Source organism: Corvus hawaiiensis, chromosome 11, assembly GCF_020740725.1.
Source record: "Corvus hawaiiensis isolate bCorHaw1 chromosome 11, bCorHaw1.pri.cur, whole genome shotgun sequence".
Taxonomy (NCBI): domain Eukaryota; kingdom Metazoa; phylum Chordata; class Aves; order Passeriformes; family Corvidae; genus Corvus; species Corvus hawaiiensis.
This window is the reverse complement of record NC_063223.1, coordinates 4,714,042-4,735,820: the sequence shown is the minus strand read 5'-3', so window position 1 is coordinate 4,735,820 and position 21,779 is coordinate 4,714,042. Positions and strand designations below refer to the sequence as shown.

Genomic DNA, 21,779 nt, shown 5'->3' with positions numbered 1-21,779 from the left:
TTGGCTACCTCTGCCAGCTGCTCAGCACATTCCAGCTTGAGAGCCTCTGGCAATGAGGGAGCTCGCAGGAGTCTTTATTTATTTCTTTTTCCTACGCTTAGTGCAAGGATGTCTTTAAAAAAACACACTCATTCTATAAAAGATGGCAGAGGCAGGAAAAGGCAGTAATTTCATGTAATCTGCATAGTCAGTGTAGGGAAATGCCAGAGTGTTTGAAGCCCTCTAATAGGGATCGTAAACACACAGTTTATGGTGTTCTGCTGGAGAACAGCTCCCATAAATTACACCCAGTGCAATTTCTTTGTTTTCATTCTGAAGTTTTATTTCCTTTTATGTTTAGTAATTAAATCAGAGCAGGAGGATTGTTTTGGGGGCACCAAACAACAGCAGGGATTACAGAGAGGTGTCACCAGAGTCACTTTGTTCTGCTGCAGTGGTCGGTCTGTCGGCCACAGGTCCTGGCACTGGCATGGGTCACCTCCCCTGGAACAGCCAGGAGCTCCTGCCCTGCTCTTACCTCAGAGGGTTCAGCCACAGTTTCTAAATCCTTTTCCAGAGATTTGTTGTCAGCATCTCCAAGGAGCTCCCAGGTGCAAAGCCCACACAGCCACGGGCCGGTGGCTCTCGTTGGCCAAAACCTGCAGCCATGCCAGGCACCCACTGGTGTGCCCACGGCAGTTTCCAGCTGCAGCTGTCAGGGTTTGGAGTTGCTAACAAAGGTTCTGCGTACTGAGACACCAATTTGTTCTCTGTTAGAGCCTATTTATGCCCTGAATTCCAACCTGGAATAACCCCAAACCATATTGCTGCCTGAGTAGCAGCGCTGCTTCTCTTTCCACACAAACCCCAAAGGATCTGCTGCTCTGTCTGAGCTGCACTCGAGTGAACAGATGCCTCCAGTGCTCTTCCATTGGCTGCTTGGCTTCATTTTGGGGGATTTGTCTTCCAGTGGGAGGGAAGACTTTGTGTTCAGGCCATGCTGAAGACTTGAGCAGTTCAAGAACTGATGTCAGGGCTAAATTAGTCTGTTCTGTAGGGCCATGGTCAAGGCTGGGTCTCCCATTAGCCCTGATTCCCTATCAGTGTTCTTGGGGAGAAGCTCAATTTTTTATGAAAAGAACAAAATTAAGAGCAAACCCAGACTCTTCCGTAGCAAAATATCACCTACTGGATCTTGACTCAGCTGTGTCTTGAGTTTAGATTTGCAAGGAAACAGTGACCTCACCATTTCTGCAGTCACAAAAATCCCAGAGGATGCTCAAGAATGGTGCTGTGCCTTCACTTGATATCCCAGGAGTGATCCTGGCCTCGCTGCTGGAAATAATCCACAGATAAAGGGAGGAAAACCAGGCTGGGAGTCTGTAAAGTCTGTGTTTGGCTGTGTTGTCTCCCTGTGTGGGTTCTGTAGTTTCACAGCAGCAGCTGAGCTGCTTGGCTGCGCACCATGAGCTGCTCCAGCTCCTCATGGAAGAGAAACAGAGCACCCGGAGCAGGCTGTGGGCAGGAGAACTGCTGAGAGCAGCAGAGCTGGAGGCAGGGGCCTTCCAACACAAAAAAAAAGGAGATTTAATGTGGTAAAGAGGACGGCAGGCAAGTGGGAGGAGTGGCTGTGAGGAGGGAGCCCGTGTGGTCTGGGCTTGTCCTGGGCAGGAAGGCAACCTGGGAGCAGGGAATGCTTTCTGACACCTCCCGTGGCACCGGGTCAGGGCTCCTTTGTGGCTCAGCGCTCACAGCCCCTCAGGGTGGTTCGTGTCTCTCACAGAGCACTCGGCAGCCCCGCCGTGCTTCCAGGGCTCTCACAGGACTCACTGGGACACGGCGTGGCTCGGCTGCACCAAAGGGCTCTGGGCTGGCCTTGGACTGGCACCATCTCCTGCCCAGTGTGCAGCAGGGCAACCCCAGCTCCAGCCTGGCCCCTCTGGGAAACACATTCCAGCTCCAGGACAGCCTGGGAGCTCGGATGTGCAGCATTTTCTTATTTTCATCTAAAACGTGCACGGTGTACAGGTCTTTTTTCTTTCTTCTGCACTCGGGTCTGGTCTCCCTGCCCAGAGCACTCAGATCCTCCCCAGAGCCTTCTCTTCTCCACACTCAATATCCCCAACTCCCTCAATTCCAGGCAATCTTTAAAATAAACTTTGAAGGGAAAACAAAACACTAAATAAACATGTGACAGGGATATCAAAATGATTGGTGAGGGTTTTGTTTTTTCCCCCTTCCCTGGATGATTTTTGGATTTAACAAAACAGGTAAAAACATTTGAGGTCCAAGCATCTCAATTATCTGGGTTGGGAGCCTTCTGCCAGAAATAAGTGATGAGGGAATTGTTGTTTTGATGGCCTCTGTTCCCAGGAATGCACAGAGTGCTGGCTTCTCACCAGCTTTTCAAAGTTAATAAACTTGCTTGTTGTTTTTCTTTTCCGAGTTCCATTTTGTACTCTTAAGACATCTCCAATTTGTACCTCTGAAGGAAGGCAAAGCTTCCTTCAGCACGAGTTCGTGTGTGTCCAATGGGCTGGAATCTCCCTGAGGAACTCCTGTGGAGACAACTCTCCTTTTGTCTTTGAAATCAAAGGGATTATTTTGTAAGCTCCAGAAGTGAAAAGTAAAGTGTCATTAAGATGCTGATTTTGGAGATGATACAGAAATGTCTTCAATATTTTCGCATAATTTTTTTGTCCCCTGGACAAGATGATGCTGACGATAACTTTGAATGTTGCTTATCTGTATTTGTTGAGTGAGTGAAACAGCCCTGATTCCTTATCTTAAAGCAGTGATTTAGGGATAACAGGAACTTCTTTGGCAGCAGAGTCCTGGGAGCCTTGTTCCTGTGGTGCAGCATTCTGTCAAACTGACACAGCAATAAAGTAACCCTTATTTCTTTAGGAAATTTGTGCTCAAAAGTCAGCTGGAGTTTAATATTCCACTTTATCTGACAACTTTTTTTTTGCATCAAGGAATTTTCCAGTGTGGCTGTGTGCTCTGGTGGGAAGAGGCTGCTTGGAGATCAGCATGGGCTGGGCTGGATGGTCTCTAATCCAGGGCTCTCATTGAGAGCTTTGCTATCAGAAAAAAAAAGAAGAAAAAAGCAAAATTGGACATGTAATGGTCCTCACAGACTATTTCTGTTGATGATGGACCAGTGATATATAGGAGAGAAGAAGAGGACTTAGGGAACACCAACTCGATTATCTTTCACTTTTTTGAGTTATTTTACTACCCCTAAAGCTGGCATTTTTTGAGGTTTATAATTTATTGCTTGGCTATACAGGATAGCCACTCACTTTAACCTCCCAAAACACTGCACTGAATATGTCACTCGGCATGAAGTTGGAAATTGGCTTTAAATTGGTGAGTTTTGAGGTAACTGTTCCAGACAATCTTTAGTAAAAGTCTTTGTAAAAGAGGATAAATTCTAATTTGTAGAAAATGCCAGGCTAGGAAGTTTCACTGCTTGTGGCTTTTTGTTATGATAATGTAAGTCCGTGTTGGAGCAGAGTGCCTCAGAATTTGTGGGCTGTTTGTGTGTGGATGTTCTCTGGGAGCTGCTGCCTCAGGTGAGCATTTCTCAGTACATCCCTTAATGGAAAAGGTAGAACAATAAAGGGTGAGCCCTAATTAACAGCTGCAGCCTTAGTTCAGACTTGCCTCCAGCCACCCCACTCTCCTTCCCTGGAGATGATTTATCCTTACCCATTATCCAGGTTTTCCAGGGCAGTTCTGAGTTTCCTGAGGGCAAGAGACACAGAGTGAGGGGTGTGATGGTGCACTTAGTGTGTGTTAGTGGCTGGTGATTAAAAACCTTTAATGACTCTTTTTTTCCTTTTTTTTCTTTTTTTTTTTTTTTTCCTGTGGAATACTGTGCTGTGATTCACAGGGTTGGGATGTGTTTGGGATGGAGTTACAGGTTTGGGATGGATTGATGCTTCCATGGAGCTTTCAGTGGTGACCCGGGTGTGCAGGGAATCCTGCGACACCGTGAATGTTAAAAGGAATACTCCAGTCCCTCTAAATCAGGTTTTAAGCCATAGCTTTAGGTTCTGCATAAAGATGAACCGGGAAGATTGCTTCTAGACCGAGTCAGAAAGGGATGGTGTTGGTGAGAGTTATTTCCATCTTTAATTCCATCAGCAGGGAAGTCTCTCCCTGTCTGCCCCACTGCTGGCAGAGCTGTCCCGCAGCCGGGTTGTTGGGAATATGTGGGATGAGCATAAATTAGGGAGAACTTACACCAAAAAAACTTACATAGAATAAACAGTATTGAAACTCCAGAGGTTGTAATTCATGGCTGTGGGCACTTCCATCAGGAATCTTTGCTCATGCTGTTGGAATTCTATTTATTGTGTGGATGGGATGGATGCAACCTGTGTGAGGATGGAGCTGTGGCAGGTGTGTGACAGCCAGGACATGGCTTGGGCACAGCTCACCAAAGGCCTGACAGATACAAATGTCTGGGTGAGCTGGGAAATTCCATCTGTTGAGCTGCTGTAATTTCCCTGGCCCAGGGAAATGAAATCTCTATCCAGTGGATGGGAATGAGCACCCAAAGGGGAAACACCGTGTGAAATCTGACATTGTTTTCTCAGACAATTAATTTTTGGGACAACCCAGACTGGATTTTGCCTGGAATCCAGAATGGGGGAAAGCCCAGAGTGGATTTTACCATTTGGACAACACTCTGAGGGACAGGCTGGGATTCTTGGGGACTTGATGATGTTTGCGGGTCCCTTCCAGCTCAGGCTGTTCCCTGATTCCCATTTATCACAGACACATCTCCAGAACGTGCCGTGTGTGTGTCACTGTTTTATCAGGCACAACATGCCGCTATCTGTTCCACAGTGTGGGAATTGTGTGTGAGTACAACTCCAGAAGGGATAATTTCAGCATTGAGCTAGATCAGGGTCTGACAGACGTGCTGTGAGAGAGAGGAGAGCTCTGTGGGAGATGCCACAGGTGTGTGCCCACTGCCCTTCATCTCCCTGACCCTTCTTTGCAAATTCCCTTTTTTTTTTTCCCCTTACACAAAAGGGAAAGCTACTGTGTATCTAAGGACTTACAACAACAACAAAAAGCAGCAAAAAAAAACCCCACCTTTTTTGAGTGCTGAAAAAGAAACCAATGTGCACGTCAGAAAAAGATTGCTGTGAAATTTGCACTTTTGGGGATGCTTCTTTCAGGCACCTTCTATTTTTGGCCATTCAGCTTTGCGGGTCACTGGTTGCAGCTGCTGGAGAGAGCCTGGGCCTCTCCTGACACACAGGCCTGGATTCAGCAGAGGGTTCAGAGCCAGATCTGGGTTAGAAGGCTGAGGTTTTGCTGAATCTGGGCCATGGCTGGTGTTCAGGAGGTGGGAGCTGCCCGTGCCCAGATGCTGCTCCTCTGGAACAGCTCTGTTCAATTCCTTTCACAGGTAAAGCAATTTTCTTTCATTTAGGAAAAGCCTTATTTGCCTATCATGCTTTCACTCCCTGACCAAAGCTGAACAGCTTCTTTAACCATCATTTATAGAAGTTGGCTCCATGCTCCAATTCACTGCATCAGTCTGAGTGGCTTCCAACTACCAGAGGCTCAGGGTTATCCTTATTCCAGTTTCTGGATCAGATGGGGAATGACCTCTCCTCGTAACCAGCAGCAACAGGATTGGAGAATCGCAGGGTTTGAAATTCTCTCCATCGCCTTCAAAACATTGGTGCTTCTGGAAGCAAAACACTGTTTTGTGTGCTCAGTATCTGGACTGGAATTTAGCTTACAAACTGCCCAGGAACATCAGGAATGGGTGGTGTTTGGAGAGATGGAAATGGAGAACAGTGTTTTGGTGTAGCTTTGCAGGCTGTTTGTAGTAACTTTACTGGGGGTCAGCCTCTTCTCTCAAGCAACAAGTGACAGGACAAGGAGAAATGGCCTGGAGTTGCACCTGGGAGGTTCAGGTTGGATATTAGGAAAAATCCCTTCACTGAAAGAGTGGTGAAACATTGGAACAGTCTGTCCAGGGAGGTGCTGGAGTCACCAGCCCTGGAAGTGCTCCAAAAATGAGGAGATGTGGCACTTTGTGATACTGTTTTGTGGTGGTGTTTGGTCAAAGGTTGGATTTGATGATCTTGGATGTCTCTCCAACCTTAATTATTCCATGATTCTACTAAGACTCCCAAAGCACCTACTAACCCCATCTTTAAAGGACAGAGATCTTTTTGTAGGTGTGCATTAGAAGGTATCTTCACGTTAAGAAAAAGGGAGTATTTTGGAACCTCAAAAAACTTTCTGTGGCTTACTTTCAACCTTTTTTTTTTTATTTTATGCAGATGAGTTGAATTCGAGCTTCTATTAAACCTTTGTGCTCAAGTTTTGCTGGCTCTGGTATTTTCTAGATTTGGCCTGCAATATCCACCCACTGTAGGTGGCGTGGCCTATACTTTCCATATGCTTTTTTCCTTAAGCAGTTCAAGGAATGACTGGACGTGGTACTCAGTGCTCTGGTCTGGGTGACAAGGTGGGGAGCAGTCAGAGATTGGACTCGATGACCTTGAAAGTCTTTTCCAACCCAAATAACTCTGATTTTGTGCCCCCAGCAGCTGCACAGCCCCACGCCGTGTGTAACCAGAGAGCAGCGGGGTCACCCAAAGCTCTGCTCTCCCTTCTGCAGCCAAACCTAAAGATTATTTTCGTGATTGCCCACTCCTCTTTCAGAAGCTGGGTAACATTGAGGAGGTTTTGGCAGCATGGATTAATGTCAGTGTGGAGGGAAGCAGTGAATTCCCCTCAGAGTGCTGCTCCTGCCCTCAGGTCACACCTGTGGCAGCCCAAGGGCCGCAGCACCTTCAATCTAACAAGCGCCCCATTAGTGCTGAGTGTTTTGTGCTTACCCTTCACTCTCCCTTTGCTGAGGTGATTAAAAGATGCCTGTTGCTGTCTGTCTGTGCAGCACGCTTCATTAGCAGTGATTTATTTGGGAGCTGAGCAGAGCTGGCACCCCGCAGCACACCAGTGGGCAGCAGCGAAATGTGAGCTGAGTGCTAAGGCTCAGTCCTTGCTGCTGCTGCAGTGAATAAAGGGTCTGAGGTGTGTTCTGCAGCTTTTCCTTCAGAGTATGCACAGAACTGAGAGGTCACGTAGTGAAAACTTATCTTAAAAAGTATTTTTCACGTTCTGAATGCATCTATATATATATATTAGGCGTAGGTTTTTAAATTTTATATTGTTTTGTCATGAAACATCCAAATGAAATTACTCACACAGCCATGCCCACGAACTTGGAAAAAACCACCACAAATATTTCTACTCCACACATCTTTTTCCCCACTCCTACCTGCCTGCAGTCAGAGCTCTTAGAGTTTCTTTGTCAGTCAAGTTTCTTTGCCAGAATCCAATTAGGAGCAAAGGTGCCTTTCAAAAGAATTTGCAATGGCTGCACTGCCAGGAGTAAAGTTAAGAAGACATCTGCACACGTGTGGTGGCACTGGGGTTTCTAATGGGCTGCACTTCCAGACTCAAGCTCAGCGATCTCATTTTCATCTCGAAAAAATAACTTGTGTAGTGCCGAAACTACTTCTGCTTCCTTCTGGAAATAAAATATTAAACTTTGTGAGTTTTCAGGTCTCTTACATTCTCCTTCAGCAGCAGCACAAACTCCCCTGGGATTTTATAGTCAGGAAACATTTAGGAATGGGAAGGATCTTTCCAATTATCCATCTTTTGCTCCTGCACAAATGTTTCCTTTCCTGAAGTCGTGGCCATAAAAAGTCAATGTGTTTGAAGAGTTCTCGCAGAGCTCTGAACAGAGGCCCTGCTGCCATGAACGGCAGGGATGTTTACAGGGAAACATTTTGAGAATTGGACTCATTCACATGTGAAATAGGGAACTATCACAAGAAATGGAATTGCAGCCAGAGCTTGAGAACCACCATAATTTAACCTTAGGAAAATATTTTTAGTGGTAATCATCTAATTTACTTTTCACTGCTTTTTATGCCAAGACAGGCATCATTTCTCTTTGGGGAAACTTTCTGTCATGTGTCACCCTGTGCCAGACATCAGAGCTGGAAACTTTGCTTTGCTGGTTCTCTGGAGCAACTGCTGAATACCAGGGAAAACGTTAAGCTTTTTCATTGGACTTAATATATATTTATTGCCCAGAGCAGCTGTGGCTGCCCCTGGATCCCTGGCAGTGCCCAAGGCCAGGCTGGACATTGGGGCTTGGAGCAGCCTGGGACAGTGGGAGGTGTCCCTGCCCATGGCAGGGGTGGCACTGGATGGGCTTTAAGGTCCCTTCCTACCCAACCCATTCTACAATTCTGTATTTTTAGCATAACTTATTTTTGGCTGAAGTTGAGATCCAGTAATTGTGTCAAAACTTGATGGGAGGAAAGAAAGAGCCTGCTACTTTTAATATCTTTATCAGCTAGAAACTAATTTACATTAGTAACTTTGAAATGCTTCATATTAGTGTTAAAATGCTGAGAGAAGATTTATTTCCCGAGTAGAAAAGAAAAAAAAAATCAGTTTGAAAACCCTCACAATAGCCAGAATTTTCCCCAAACGGATGGTGAGTCAGGGCAGCTGTGGCAAGAGCTGAAGTTGCAGTGAGGAGGGGTAATAAATTCAAGACTATCCAGGAATTTTCTTGAGTCTCTGAAAAACCAAGGAATGGATTTTGGTGAGCCCTTTGCACTCTGGCAGTCTGTGGGTGCTTCCCACGGGCTCCTGGCAGGAGGTTAAGTGGAGACGTGCTTATCAACCTCTTGTGGTTTTGATTGGGCATCAAAGGCTGTGAGTGATTGCTCATTGCAGAGAGAGAGAAGAATAATTGTAAAGCATCTCAGTGAAGGGTAATGGAGAGAAGCTTTGTAAGTGACACAAGGGCTTTATTGATGGGCATAATTCGTGGGAAAACGAGAACAGGGAAGAATTTCAGCAGCTGCTGAAATCCAAGATTTATCTCAAATTTCACTTAAATTGGTGTAAAACCAAGAGTGACTTTCTCTGGTAGAAATCGCTTGTGTAGGTGCTGTTCAACAGAATTTGGTACTTGAAGGAAATGTAGTATTTTCCACAGGTCAAGACTAGTTAGGGTAAAAAAATACATTTCTGGAGTTCGGTGTAAACAGAATGTAACTGCTTCATTATGTCAATCAATATAGAGGTCTGTGACATTTTCCTTCCAAAATTAATAATTAATACTCTAATCATTGCCTTAAACAGTTATTAGTAGTCATTGATTGGTCATTCCTGCTCCCCCCCAGCCAGCCTCATCAGTCTGCGTGAGAACAGATGAATATAGGCAATTAATCTCTCCCTGCTTCAAAGCTGCGTCTTCAGATCAGAGGGCAAAGATTCTCACCCTTCCCAGTGCATTGAACTCAACTGCATTGAGTTTATTGGAAGGATCTTCCCAGTTTTAACTCACCAAAGCAGGCAGAGACCTCTGGTGATGCCCCTTCACTTGTTATTACTCATGCAGTTTGTCTTGTAAGCACGAAGGCCCCTGAACTTCCAGTCTTCACAGAGATGAATAAATTATAAGAATGTGCGCCTGGCTTGATTTATTTATTTTTCATATTTAAATGCCTGCTCTGGAGTGGTTCCTTTGATAAACGAAGGCATTTTTTCCCCCTTGGGTTCCTGAGAGGGCAATGGTGGAAGTTTGCAGTGATCAGCTGAGAAAGTCTCAAATTGCTCACAAATTCTAACAATTTACTATTGTAACAGGGGGCGAGGGAAAGATCAATTTTTACCTGGAGATGTTTTAAGGTTGCTTTTTAAAAAGGATTTTAGAGCAGTGAGCATGGAGGTGGAATGGGAAAAACATCCCCCTCCTTGAGCAGTGTGGGAACCCTTCCTCCAAAGTGTTGCCAAGGTGTCCTTCATGTACTGGATGATGTTTGCAGAGAAAAGTTACAGTAATTCTCACAGAGTTAGAGAAAGACTCTGATTTTCCTCTTCATGGTAATCTACAGCATTCACTAATTACACCAGCTCACTCCAGAGAGGCAGGCAGTCAATCTCGTGAGGGCAAAATTAAGAGACAGCAGAAATTTCACAGCAGCCAAGCGAAGATGCAGCTGCAGGTTACAATTCTTAATCCTCATCTGGCACCCAGACACCTGAAATGGTCACAAATCACTGCTGAGAATGATTTCAAAGTCAATATTTACAAAAGATTCTTTGTTGCTCTTCAGATACAACTTTTCTGCAAAGGAAGAACAAGCTGTCAGCAAATAGAAGGAACAACAATCCTCAATCTCCTTGCAATGTGTCTTTTGTTTTCCAGATTAAAGGTTGCCTGAGGTTTCCAAGGAGCCCCGTGGTGCTCTGTGATTCGTGGGCTCATCTCCTCCGCGCCGGGACGCTGAAGATGAGGTTGCTATGGGAGCTGCTGGTGCTGCACTCAGTCATGGTGTGCCTGGCAGGTGAGGTGTCCCCTTTGAACTCGGGACTTAAGAACACCCCTGCATTTCCCACTCATGCCAGAGCGTGCCGTGGTTTGTGTGCCAGGGGTGAAATGCCCAAATAAATCCTGGTTGCCTGGCCATTGTTACCGAATGGATCCAGGTGATGCTCTGAGCAAGCTCCTTCTCCTGTTGGTCGGTGTCTTCCAGCCCAAGCACAACTTTCCAAAGGTCTGCTCTGCCCCTTTCCACTGCCAAGCTGCTGTTGATGGAAGTTGTTTTCCCACATTCCGTGTTAAGCGTTTCCCTGCTCAATTAAACCTGCGTGGAGGGGAGCTTTCAATCCCATTAAAGTGGTGGTGTGTTACAGCTGGGCCCTCGCCCCATTTGACAAATAACTAACATATTCCAGCAATACAACCATCTCCTGCAAGTGCCCGTGTTTAACCTTTTCAGCCCTGAAAGTTGCAGTATTCAGAGCATGCCCAGAGAAATGAGATTTCTGAGGGATGTGATTTTTTTTCCTGGAGCTGAAACAGTTCTTGAAGAATTTGCAGAGGGTCAGCAAAGCCTGTTCCAAAGCCCTGCTGGCCTTGTCGTGGGTGAGGAATGGGTTGTAGGTTCACCTGTCTTGGACCACACCCCAGGACTGTCCTGAGTCTCTCTTTGCCATATCCTTGATGAATTCCTCCTCAGGCTGCCATCATTGTTCTCTCACCTGTGTATTGTTCTGAGGGAGGGTGTCAGGGTTTAATTAACGTTTGTGTCACCCTGGTGTTCATCTGGATTGCTCTAATGTCCCTGCTGCTCGCTCAGACAGTTTTACTTCTTTATTTATTAACTTTTGCTTTCTCCCCTTTTATTTGTGTTCACTGTCAGGTTCCTTTCCCAGCATTTTAGATAATAACAAAGTACTTAGAGCAGTGTTTACTTTTTTCTGCTTAGCTCTACTGAACATAAAGCGACTTTTATTGCGGTACTTAGGGGTACCTATTTTTGAAATTTGTTTCCAAGTCTTTCTAAATGTGCTTTGACAGTTTCTGAGCTGGCAGAAAATTGGATGCAGAGAGATTCTGCAATGCAGAGCCCCCACGTGTTTCAGGAATTGCAACCCCAGGGAAGTTGGGCTGTGGGAATACATCAAGGATGAGCCTTTATCTCAAGCAAATAAATAAAAAAGAGTGGGAAAACAAAAGCATGGAAAATATTTTTGCTGTGATTTCTCTACTTGAAATATCTGTTGCAAACTGCTTCAGGTCAGCAAAATAAGGTTTCAGGGGGGTGTGTTTGGGGGGGTTGCCCTTATCAAAAGATCTGTGTTTAATAAAAATACATCTCTCCAGCAGTGGCTTTCCCCACATTACTCTGCAGCAGCAGTTTTCCTCCTCTTAGGAGTGCACTGAATTTCCTCAGGCCTCAGATTCTCTGTCCTGCTGAGGGAGGTTTAACAGATGTGTGGGGAGAGGAGGGCCAGAAGTTTAATGGGAGTTTTAAAAGAGGTGCTGAGTGAGGAAATGGTTTCCTTTTGCTGCAGGACATGCTCTGGGTTGACTTCTTTAGACAGGTTTTAAAGTTGGGATTTTCTGTGGCTGTCTGCAGCGTTGTCTGAGCTGGCTGGAGGCATGGGAGTGGTTTTGCTGTGGGAACTCTGGTGTTGCCATGAGCAGGGCTCCCTCATTTGGGCTGTTTTTAAGGGATGCGCTTGGATGGTTTCCCGGAGCTGTGGGGGTGTTTTGTGTTGTGCTCTGGTGTTGTGAACACATGCACAGGTGGCTGTTAAATATTCTGAAGTTAAGGGGGAAACTTGTGTTTTCATGTTGATCAAATCATTTTCTACCCTTGTGAAAAAATATTAGCAACTGAATTATAAAAAGGGAAAAAAAATAAAATTAGTATGCAGAAAGTTGTCTACCAACCCTCCACAGTGCCTTGTGGACCCTTAAATGACTGGGAAAGTTAAGAATTGAGCTACCTGTGAAAATAAGCTTAAACCTGAAAATGGAATACTTGGTGTGCAGGTTTGGCCAAATTTAGAAATATATCCTCTGAGAGAAGGCACAACCACCCCTCCCCACCAGGTTCGGGAAAAAATAAATTTTCCTCGAAGGAAAGTGAAGGAGATAAAACTATATATTTAACAAACACACGGGAAAGGAAAATAATGCTAAATGATAAAATCTTTTGCTGTGGAGGAAAAACCTGGAAAAGTGTCAGAGTCCTCCCTTTGGTCTCCTCGGAACTGGGGCTTGGCCCAGGGCCAGGCCCTCTGTGCCTGGTGGAAAGTCCTCCCGATGTGCTCTGATATTGAAGCAGTCCAGTAGAAAAAGGAGAAAATCTGAAATTCCAGGGAAGGAAAAAAAGTTCAACTCTCAGTCTCTCTCTGGAGAAAAAGAAGCTGAAACTGGCCAAAAGCTGACTGGAAAGCAGCAAGCCGGGTGCTTCCTCACTCTCCCGCCGCAGCTGGGAAAAAAAGTCACTAAAGTCACACTGTGTGTGACCTTGAACAAGCTGCAAACTGCTGTGAGAAAGTTTTGCTCAGTTTTTCCTTCCCCCTCTCAGGCTCAGTTTAAAGGCATAAAAAGGCACAAAAATTAATTTCTGGGCATAGGGCAGCGATATGGGATACACATCATATGGTCACCCCAAGACACTTGGGTTTGGCTCTTCTAATCAGAGTCAGACACGGCCCAGGTGTCAGCCTGGTCTCTGGTCTCTGCTGCAGAGAGCAGCAGGGCTGGTGAGGGATGAGCCTTTGGGGTGTTGCCCCAAAAAACCCCCACGGAGTTCAGTGGTGCCACCATCCCCAAGCAACAGGATCCCCAGTGCTTCTTTGGGGCTCCAGCCACTCCCACCATCTCCTTGGGGTTTTTTTGGTGTGTGTGCTTCCTAACATCCATCTATTCCCTGGAAACTGCATCAAAACTTCCCGACTCATCTCATCCAAGCCATGAAACAGCTGCCGGCCCATGGCCTTTCAGAGCCACCACCTCCTTCCAGCCCACCACTCAAGCTGGGACCACATTTTTCAGACTGTTTTTCACTGGTTGTTTTGGGGTTGCACTGCTAAAAACCCACTGATGCTTTTTGGACTCGATAGTTGGTGTGTATCAGTTCAGGATTTCTGATTGTGTTTCCAGGTGTCAAATTAATTAACAGGTAGCTGCAAATTAATTCTTTGGTGCCAAACAGCCCTGGTTTGTGCAGGCTCTCCGATTCCTCGAATAGCAGCTGTGGTGCTGATGATTTTTAAGTGTTGGAGCGTGGGATGAGAGGCAGAACAGGCCGTGAAAAGTAGCACAAAGCTCTTCAAGTCGTGACCTTGTTAGAAAAGGCTCTCCCTCGGGCAGCCCCACATATCCCAAAAAATCATCTGTGTCCAGCCGGGGAAGAGAGATGGAAACAAAAGGCATTGCAAGGTATGAGACAAAGCATTGAGGGAGATGTGCCATCGTGTGCCTGTAACGCGCTGGACGAGTCAGAAAGGAAATTTTCTGCGTTTCCGTGACTTCTGTGCCATCCTTTGCCTCATTACCCTCCTGGAGCAGTGAGTTCCTCTGCTGAAGTCGTATTTGCATGTTAATGAGCTGCAGCGGCACAGACACATTAACGTCTGAGTGTGCACATGCATATTTTACAGCGGGATTTAACCATTCACCTTCTGACAGGGCTGCGAGTTAAGCCCGGTTACCCCCACCCCGCCTCTCACTCCCCTCCCTCCACCCCGCTGCAATGGGGAGGAAATCAAAACTTGTCTGTTGAGATGGAAACCATTTAATAATTGAAATAAAGTAAAATATAACGATAGTAAATAATAATATAAAGTGAAAAAACGAGCGATGCACAATGAAATTGCTCATCACACACTGACCTCACGGCAGATCCCGTCCCTGAATCCTTATCAGCCCCTTCCAGCTGCAAGCACCACATAAACCCAGGAGCTTCAAACATCAGTGTGTCCTGGAGGTCTTGGGGTTTGGTTTTGGGTTTTGGGGGTTTGGTTTGGGGTGGGGGTTTTTGTTTGGTTTTTTTGGGGGTTTTTTTGTTTGGTTTTGGGGCTTTTTGGTTGGGTTTGTTTTGGTTTTTGGGTTTTTGGGTTTTTTGGGCTTGTTTGATTTGGTTTATTTGGGGTTTGGTTTTTGGTTGGGATGGTGTTTTGTTGGGGTTTTTTTTGGTAGTTTTTGTTGTTGTTGGTTTTGTTTTTGGTTTGTTTTGGGGTTTTTTTTCGTGGTGGTTTGGGGTTTTTTCCCCAAACCTTTTTTTAACGGGAAAATATTCTTAGCAATGCCTGTGCAGGCATTTTTTCTCCTTCTATCCTGTGCTGATCCAGCACAGCAATACCCCAGCAGTGGTTCAGACCAGAATATTTAGAGCATGGCCGTGCAACTCATGAGAGGGAAAAAATGCAATATAGAGTCAAGTGTTCTCCATCATGAGGCAAAGCCCCCCATAATTTATATCAATACATTCCCGTGACATCGGGCACCCAGCTCTGCTAAAAATTAAACCTCAGCATTCACAGAGAGATGAGGATTTGAATTTGTGCTGCTCTCCAAGCAGCTGTGGGTTATGTACCAGAGAAATCCAGCTAATTTCATGTCTGAATATAAATTATTAAAGCTGGGAGCCCTGTTGTACATATTAAATGATGATCTCCTCTAAACGAGGCCACAGTTCAATTTGTTCAGCGTTTCTTTTTCTGGTGCTATGTAGCTCCCTCCGTACTTTGATGTGAGCAGGAAGCTGGGAAATGATTAATCTGGTGTGGCCCCATAATTAATTAATTTATATTTCGGTCAGTTCTGCAGCACTTTGCATTCTGGAGCCAGCTGCCTAATTAATGTTTGCACAGCAGAGGAGGCAGGAATGACTCCTGTTGCTCCTCAAACACCACCCAGCCCTGGGCACCACTGCAGAAGGGTTTGCAGATGAGATCTGTCTTGCCCTTAATACTTTGGGTGGGTTTTTTCTGATTATTTAGGAGGTTTTTTTAAGTTCATTTCCAGTCCTTGTATTTGAAAATCCCTCAGGAAGAGGTGTGGCCCCTCAGCAGCATCACCTTGCAGGCAGGTGTTGGGTGAGCAGGTCCTGGATCCGGCTCTCCTCATTGGGATAAGAATGATTAAATCTAGACAAAAATTCCTTTAAACCGAAGCCAGAAGAGTTTTAGCTGCCAGAGTGGGGTTCTACAGCATCGCTCAGCTGTACACAGGTGTAGAGGAGAGCTAAGGAAATGTAATTTATGCTTATTTAGGGATTATGTGGCAAGTTTTTCTGTGATTGCAGAGGATTTGAGACAGCCTCACAAGAAGTCTGTACCCATTTCCTATCCTGATCTGTCAGCAGCAAAGCCCTTGCTGGATGTGACCTGATTGATTGAGGCTATAATTTCCCAAATTATGAAATTAGAGGCCATATCAATGCCATCTTCTCATTTTTATATACAGATGATTAGGTATATTACGTTTTTCTCTGTTGGACTCTCAGGTCCATCTGGGCAAGTTTAATTGCCTTTCTCAAAAGTTAAAAAGGTGAGATGGTGCTTTTAAATAAAACAGGGCCTAGACAGACATTTTTCTAAGCAGATGTTCCAACTCTCTGGCTGTGTATTGATCCCCTGTGTGTTTTATACAATGCCTCTTTTCAATTTAGCTCCTTTGCATTTGAATTAGTGTGTAGGTATTGAAATTAAATCTCATGTAGGGACTTCCAGAAATACCTACTTTTCCACGCATCTATCAAATTAGGGAGGATATGGACCCAAACTGCTTATTTATTGCGAGTAAAAATGGATTTTATGGCGAAATTTGAGGTGATTAGTTGAGTGTTTTATAGGTAAAACGTTGCATGATTCTTTGAAAAATCTAAATATTATTGGAAAGGGGCTTAATTTTGTAATGCTTGTGTGGTCATGGAGGAGAACAAGATGTGAGAGATGTGGTGCAGTGGGAGACCTGCAGAGTTGGGCTTGGAGCTTGTGTGTGGTGCTGGGCAAAGCCTGGCTTAGCTAGTCGAAAACCTGCCTCTGTGGGGATTTCCTCCTTGCCTGGGTACAAAATCCCTGCTCCTTTTCTCCACGCTTTGGTGGGGATTTGCATCATTTAGAACATCGGGGGAACCATCAGCTCCCACTGAGCCTTTTGGGGTTAAATCCCTGGGTTTTGCTGCTGCCCTTGGAGCGTGAAGTGGCTGGAAATGCTGTTGGCAGGGATCATTTTCACTTGGTGAAAGGTCCCTCAGCTAAGCAGCAGTGAAGGGGGATCATCTGAAGGGAACAAAAGTCAGTCCGAGGTGGATGATGAGGGGCTGTAAATGTGGGCAGTTGCAGAATTGCTGACAGCTCCATGTGGACTTGGGCTGGCCGATGTCATCCATAGTGAGGTTTCTCCCCATCCCTTCGTGCTTTTGTAGGGTTTCTCCCAGAAATTCCTGTCCCCTCCTTCAGCCAGGCCTGGTTGTCACAAAGGCTCCAATTTTTACGGGGTTGGGGCCATTAAGCAGAATGGATGTTGATGAATTTTTGCAAATCGTGCTCAAAGTCAGTCTGTGGCAAATCAGTGGGTGCTCCCAAGAAGTTCTTTTAATGAACAGAGCACAGAATGGTGCAGTTCAGCTGGGCATTGTTTAACCCTGCTTTATTGAAGCATTTGTCAAGTACTGTGACAGGCTGTGCTCTGAAATTAAGAATATGCTCCTGACAGGCTGCACTGACTCATTATTGCAAGTTTTAGGAAAGATTTCCTGTGTGTTACAATGAAATAGGCAAAACTTGCCCGTTATCCCTTCAGTGCTTCAGTCTGGTTTTCCTCATGTGTTTGGATTTTCTATTTTGCAGTAAAATATACATATTCAGCTTCATAAATCAAGCAAAGACACCACTGTTAAATAGTCTGTATCATATTAATTATGCTGTGAAGCAAGGCAAGCATTACAAGCATTTATAATCGACTACTGGAGAAGTTGATAATCAATGAGACAGGCAACTAATTAGCCAGCCAGCAGTCAGCATCTCCAGATGAAGCTCGTGACTTTAAACGTCATTAAACTTTCCAGGTGTCAGGGAAAGTATGAAAAATACAGCTATCTTAATAGGTTGATGTCTCTTAATTCCAATTTTCTGAGTTTAAATGTCTGAAGATTGCATCTGTTTTAAGGGGTATTGTCATTTATAAACTTTCCATGGCTGTCTTGCACAGCTGAAAGGAAAATAAGCACTTTGTGTGTCAAGGCTTTGAGTTTGTCCAGTGCATGCTGGGAACAACATGAACTTAGATGTGTCTGAAATTCCTCTTATCCCAAATTTAATTTGTACCTTCTGAGTCTTCGTGTCTGCAAAATAGATCCCTGACAGAGTTCTGAATATGATCACTGTTTTTGTTTGTGAAACAGGGATCGTGCAATGGATGATCAGTGAGACTTGGAAAAAGAAACGATTTGTGCCCTTCCAGCTCTGTGTCAGCAGATGCCATGAGGTGCTCCCTGAGAGCTCAGGCTTTACTCCCAGAGCATTCCCATTCCTTCCATTTTTATCCATTCCACGGGAAATGGCATTTTCTCTGGCCTCACACTGGGTGGGCTTTGCTAAGAGACATCTGAGGGGGGACTAGAAAGAAGGCAGGGTGGTGGCTGGGCTTTCTGGGGTGTGAAACAGGGCGTGATGCAGGGACACAGAGATGAAAAGGGGCTGGATGCACAGGTGGGCTGAAGAGGAGAATTACTCACTTCCTCAGCGATGGAAGTGTTGGTTCCAAATTCTCTGTTTCAAGTAACTTAAATCGTCTTTTATAACATCCCTGAAAAGCAGGATTAGATGTGACAAAAATCACAGCATTGGTGTATTTTTGAGCTTTACAGCTGAAGTCCAGGTTGTGGTGATTTGGCAATAACTGGAACTGTTGTTTTCTTTTCTCTCTGTCATGATTTTGTGATCCCTTAGAATGCCTAACACAGATCTGTTGCCCATACTGTGCATCCAGGTCTCCAACCTGCTTTTGATTGGTTTGTGACCAAACTCAGAAAAAGTCAATACAGGCAACTCTGAAACTGTAAATATTATTGAAAGGGATGATGCTTACTGCCAATTCAAGTTTAAAAAGCAGGAAGAAAGGCTGAAAGAGAGACAAGCTTTGGCATTGTGCTTTTCTTCCTGAGGGAAGAAGCATCTTTGGGAAGAGGCAGAGATGTGGGAGCAGAGCTCAGGCAGAGGAGTGTCACATCTGCCAGCATGCAAATGATGACTAACACCACAGGGCTGAAAGAATAATGGAAAGAGACTCCCAAAAAATCCCTTACTGACCTCAAAATGGGGAGAGTTGGAGTGGGGAGGGCCGTGAGGGACAGCAGGAGGGGTAACCAGCTGGGTGAGAGGGATCTGGAAGATGCTTTTGCCACTGGGTGTTTGCCTGTGTTTGGCTTCTTCAGCCCCTGTGGGTTGGGAACATTGAAGCACTTCAGGAGAGAAAACAAGTTTGAAAGGCAGAGCAGCTCCTAATCAGACTGTTACGGAGATAGGGATTCCTCAGCTGGGATAAAAACGCTCTCCATGGCAATCTCGTGATGCCTCTCTGAGCTGGGAAGCCCAGCTGTGATTCTCAAGTCAAGTGGCCAAGAACTGTCAGCAGGAACGGCTGCAGCTCATTTTATAAAATGGGAAAACTGTGCTGATTCTCTGGTTTTTTCATATGTACCAGTGAGTAGAGGCACTGGGTGGAGTGGGCTCCTCGGGATGTGCTGCATTCCCCCCTCCCTTTCCAGAGAGGCAGGACAGGCTCTGGGTCCTTATTAACCTCACAAAAGCGAGCTCCTCGTTTCAAAATACGGTCATGAATTTCCAGCACGTGGAATGTACATCTGGCAGGCATTGCCTTTTCTTCCTCACCAGATCTAAATAACATGGTGTGTACTCCAAAGCCTGTGTCCTCTTTTCCCTCCATGAAAAGCAGAGCTTCCCTGAGAGTTTTCCCACTTGTTATAAAATAACACTCTACAAACAACTCAGTGGTGAATAATCTGCATAGAATTTCACAGTATTTATTCATACTGACTTTGCTTTACTAAGTGTAACATTTACCTTTATTGACCTCTACTGCATTCCTGAGCAAACTTGAATACTCTCTTTTCTTTTTTTTGGAATTTGTTGGTATATTAGGATGGAACATGGAAGTTATTCCCTAATGAAAGGTGAGGGAGAGATGCCATCAGTCAGTGGGAGGAGGGAGAACCCAATGCTTTCCCATGGAAATTACATGAGTTCTGGAAGGGAGCCAGGCATTCATTTTGTTAAAATGGGGTTTGATAATTGAAACTAATTTAACATCGACCCCATTAAGTTGCATTTTATTGCTCATTTAATATGCCTGTCTCACGAGCTCCCAGGACTGGGAAGTGGCTTTGGAATGTGAGTTTTTAATTGATCAAAGCTGCAGCCACACAGGTAAGTGCTGAGCTTGCCCTGTGGGATCAGCACGGTGTGGGCAGCAGCTCCTGTGCCTGTGGGGACAGAGGTGTCCCTAAGCAGAGCTGTGTGTGGGGTCAGCACTGGGCTGAGGGGTTGAGCTGGGCACTTTGGGCAGGTTTGCTGTGGGGAGATGCCTTGCCTGGAAAGCAGCTCGGGGATGGTCCCTCATCGCTCCTGTGGGTGTCAGGGCCTTTCCCTGCAGGGTCCTGTGTCCCCTGGGCTGCTTGGGAAAGGTCTGTCACACCTGACAAATAATCCCTGTCCTCCACCAGTGCAGCTCAAAATCCCAGAATGGTTTGGGTTGGAAAGGACCTTAAAAATCATCCAGTGCCACCCCTGCCATGGGCAGGGACACCTTCCACTAGCAAACTGAAATATAATCTAGGAGTCAAAAATGTATGCATTTATGCAAGTTCCCTCCCATTACTGGAAAAGAACAAGCTTTGTTTTTAAATTCAGTCCTCTTAAGTAGGAATTAGTCAGACCGGATATATGTGAGAAGAGGATGTGTTTCCACTCAAGCAGTCCCTGGCTACTGCACTTGTCAGGATCAGAGAATCCCACAGTGGTTCAGGTTGGGAGGGACCTTAAAGCTCATCTCATTCCCACCTCCTGTCATGGGGACACCTTCCACTGTCCCAGGCTGCTCCAAGCCCCGTCCAGCCTGGCCTTGGGCACTGCCAGGGATCCAGGGGCAGCCACAGCTTCTCTGGGCACCCTGTTTTAGAGCACAGTTATTGACTTCTGTCAAAAATGCCCCTTTAAATCAGCTGAGGATCCATGAGTTTTTAATTACATGGGATTCCCACCTTCTCCTGTCCTGCTTCTGCTTTCCTCTGTCTCACTGTTGTCCCACACAATCTCGCTGTTTCCCCACTCCTAAACCTTTTTTGCGGCTCATGACTCATTAAATAATCCCGTAATTGGTTCCCAGCCTCTGGGTGCTAATTGCAGCGAGGCGCTGGGTGATGGTTGCACACACACACACACAGAGTTGTATTTATCAGAAATCACGGAGCAAAAGAAGGTGCAAGGCCGAGGAAGCGCAGCCGCGTGCGAGCAGCCGTGATGGATGTTTGTTTACAAACATGTTCTCCCGGGGCTGCTGCTGTGGCAATGATGAATTACTGGAGCTCTCCCCTTGGGAAGTGGCAGCGGAAGAGGAGCTGTAAGAGTGTGCCTGGCTTGCATCAGGGCCCTGGGGAGGGAGCAGCGCTCCTGGGAATGCTGCAATCCCGAGCAGGGAAGGGCAGCGCAGGTAAAAGGTGCAGCTTAAAGCGCTCCGTGGGTGCTGTGCAAACCAGGTGGGAATGTGCAGAGCCATGCAAAGCTGAATCCGTGGCTGAAAAGCATTAGGGAAATCCAACAGGAGCTGGAATTCAGTGATGCTGGTGGTTCTGTCCCATTCAGGATTGATTCTGCACTGATTTAGCTGCTGATTCGTGATCCAGACCATGTTTAAAGCACAGGGGTAATGTCTCCATTTTTAAACATACACACGTGGATATGAAGAGAAAGAACAGCAAATGTATTCTTTCAAATCCAATTCTCACCCATCATGAGACAGCAGCATTTCAGGTATTGCTCAACATGGACCCTACAAATTAAAATTTAAAATTCAAACACTACAGGGTGCAGGAAGGCATCACCCTTAGATTTTATACTGGTGAAGGATTTACAGCTCACTTGTACAATCAAAACGTTTTTGGGGCAGGAGTTGCCACAGAGAATTGAGTGGGTTTCGGTGCTGGATTGCTGAGTCTTCTCACCGTGCAGCTGCCATCCCCTCCGTGGGCAGGGACACGTTCCCCGTGAGCAGGCTGCTCAGAGGGTGTTGCAGCACTGCTCGGACACTTTGGGAAGGTCAGGAAGTGCCCAGCGCACAGGTGATGGGAATCTGACCCGGGACTTGAGCAAGAGAAATCTCCACCTTAACGTTTGGA

At 45.7% G+C, this 21,779-nt stretch overlaps 1 protein-coding gene across 3 annotated transcripts in view; it reads left to right on the top strand.

Moving 5' to 3' along the window:
* Window positions 1–21,779, top strand: part of LOC125331430 (contactin-4) — a 273,122-nt gene that overhangs the window by 132,759 nt on the left and 118,584 nt on the right. For all 3 annotated transcript variants that reach the window (XM_048315396.1, XM_048315394.1, XM_048315395.1), the window contains one exon: window positions 10,265–10,403. In XM_048315396.1, coding sequence (XP_048171353.1) covers window positions 10,349–10,403 — 55 coding nt within the window. In that variant the 5' untranslated portion in view covers window positions 10,265–10,348. The remainder of the gene's footprint in view (window positions 1–10,264; window positions 10,404–21,779) is intronic.